The sequence below is a fragment of the Ictidomys tridecemlineatus genome, chromosome 11, assembly GCF_052094955.1.
Source record: "Ictidomys tridecemlineatus isolate mIctTri1 chromosome 11, mIctTri1.hap1, whole genome shotgun sequence".
Classification (NCBI taxonomy): Eukaryota; Metazoa; Chordata; class Mammalia; order Rodentia; family Sciuridae; genus Ictidomys; species Ictidomys tridecemlineatus.
In genome coordinates, this window is record NC_135487.1 from 113,728,564 (window position 1) to 113,730,986 (window position 2,423).

General features: G+C 37.3%; 1 protein-coding gene across 1 annotated transcript; it reads right to left on the reverse strand.

Annotated features, from left to right (window-relative positions):
* Positions 1 to 340: 340 nt before the first annotated feature.
* Positions 341 to 1,273, reverse strand: LOC144368658 (vomeronasal type-1 receptor 90-like). Its single transcript, XM_078027817.1, has one exon. The coding sequence runs from the start codon at positions 1,271 to 1,273 to the stop codon at positions 341 to 343; it is 933 nt and encodes a 310-aa protein (XP_077883943.1).
* Positions 1,274 to 2,423: the final 1,150 nt, after the last annotated feature.

Sequence of the window (2,423 nt, forward strand, 5' to 3'; positions counted from 1 at the left end):
GTCAATATTTATTGGGAAGAATACAGCTCACTTAAGCACTTATTAAAACCTGCTGTATACTCTCAATGTGTTTTCAATGACTCACCCAAGCCATGAAGGTCCCACTTCATAACAATCACTTGCTGACACCAAGCAGATATGTTGGGCCCTTGTGTTAACTCAAAAAGTAAAGAATTGACATTATATAAATTTGTTATTCACTTATTTCAAAGTAACAGATTTAACCAAACATGCATATCTCTGCATTAGCTTCCTCCAGAGGGTATCTATTCTAGGCTATAATTTACTGTTCATAAGCCAGTTTATTGGCATATTAGGAAAACTTATCTATCATCACTAGTTAAGTATGCGCTATCTTCACCCACAAAGATTTCAAAAAGTTAATGATTTGTTTTTCAGTGCAGATCAGCAGCATAGGACTGGTTGTGGCATAGCCATTGGCCACCATCATATGGATATGATAATAAACTGGGTCATTGTTCCCTGTAGTTCTTGAGGAGGAGAAGATGTTGTCCAAACAGTACATGAGCACAAATAAACTCATGAGCAGCAGGATGGTCCAGGTGGCCCTCTGCACGGGGGATGCCTTTGGAGAAGGCCTGGTGTTGTGAAGGTGCTGGACGTGTCTCCTATGCCTGCACAGGAGGGCCACCATGTACCCACTTGAGAGGGCCATTAACCCTATGAGAAAGACATCCCGGAATACACCTAATACAGAAAATAAATGCCTGAAGAAGTAACTCATTTGAACAATTTTGCAGGGTTCAGTAATAAACACAATCACATTTGAGGTCACATTGGGAATAGCATTAGAGGACAAGGAGAAGTGAGCACTCAAGGACATATAGAAGGCCCACAGGAAAACAAGGACACACAGGGTCTGCTGTGGGGATTTATGTTTGAACTTGGCCAAGCAGGAGCTTCTGGGGCTGAGGGTGATGGCCTGGAGGATACTCAGCAGGCAGGTGGCACAAATGGAGAAGCCCCTCAGAAACCTGTGCAAGTAGATCACCAATTTACACTTGATGTCATCCCAAAAATCCTGAGAAAGAGCAACATCTGTAGCTATGTACCCCAAAATTGTCATCATCCCTATGTGGACTAGGGCCAAGAGACCAATGATCAGGTCAGTAGGCTTGAGCCTGTGCTGGAGGAGGAAGGTGAAGATGTGGAAGAGAAGAAGGATGGAGTTGGCTGAGATCCCAAGGCCAACTTCGGAGAAAAATGCATTTCTTATGCCAGTATAATCATAGACTTTGTTGGTGATATTCATCTTTTGAGCAATGAATCACATAGTACATATCTTAGGAGAAAATGAAGAAAAGACTTTATTTTGAATAGTATAACACCCATTAATTTCAGCCTCTCCTGTTACCATCAGGACAAGTGTGGATTCACCCCAACACACTCTTTTCTCACTTCAGCATTCAAGTCTCTCTGACACTCTCCAGGTGCCATTTTCTTGTTATTACCAAATCATGTCTGGATTGTGTAATGATTTTAGGGCTGTCATCTTTCCTTATAATTATAATGTGCTACTGAAAACAGTTCTAGTTTATAATATCATCTTGAAGCCTTAGGCATAGTGCCTTAATTGGTTTCTATCTTAATCTTCTCAATTCAGCCTCAAGTCCTTTTTGAAAATTGTACAATTATTGATGCATTTAAATGGCAGGCTTGCATAATAATAGAGAATTCCAACTTTCTCAAGAAATGAATCTTGATGGAGTAGTTGTATACCTGGTAATGTTATTGGAGTTTTATCTTTAGTCTGGTTTATTACCAGACCTAATATCTTTAATACATTAACCAAGCCAACATTAACAACTACACACTGTAAGACATGTTGTTTGAATATGAATTTAAAATTTACCATTTATTTCAAGTGTGATCTTCAGCAGTCTTTGATGCTTAACTCTTATCATCTCATCTATAAATATAAGCAGGCATATTACCTGAATTCAAGAGCTATTGTGTGTGCAAAAGGGTGAAGTACTAAATGTGGAAATGTTTTTAACATATAATAACATTAAGAAATATTAACTATTATTTTTAATTATGCGATTACTCACAGGTGACTGGAAAGACATTTCAGTTTTTTAATAATAACTACCTCTGTTACTGCCTCAAAAGAGTTCCATAATTTTGGAACATTTTATCACTATCTGTAGAAAATTCTTTGGTGACATTTTAAGACTGTTTTTGAATCACCAGTGTACCTATATGTCTTATATACATATTATTATTATCACCAGAATAATTTTCCTAAGTTTTCCATGTCCAGTTATCAATTATTATTAGAAATATATTCTAATTTTTTCTACTCAGTCATCTGGAATCAGCTTGGTAATTAAAGTCACAGTGAAAGTGATTCTGAGTCATTCCATTGTAAAGTTTTCATTAAAGTACAAGAAATTGAACTT

Excerpts from the sequence above, each read along its gene's own strand:
- LOC144368658 (XM_078027817.1), bottom strand. The coding sequence starts at position 1,273 with ATGAATATCACCAACAAAGTCTATGATTATACTGGCATAAGAAATGCA.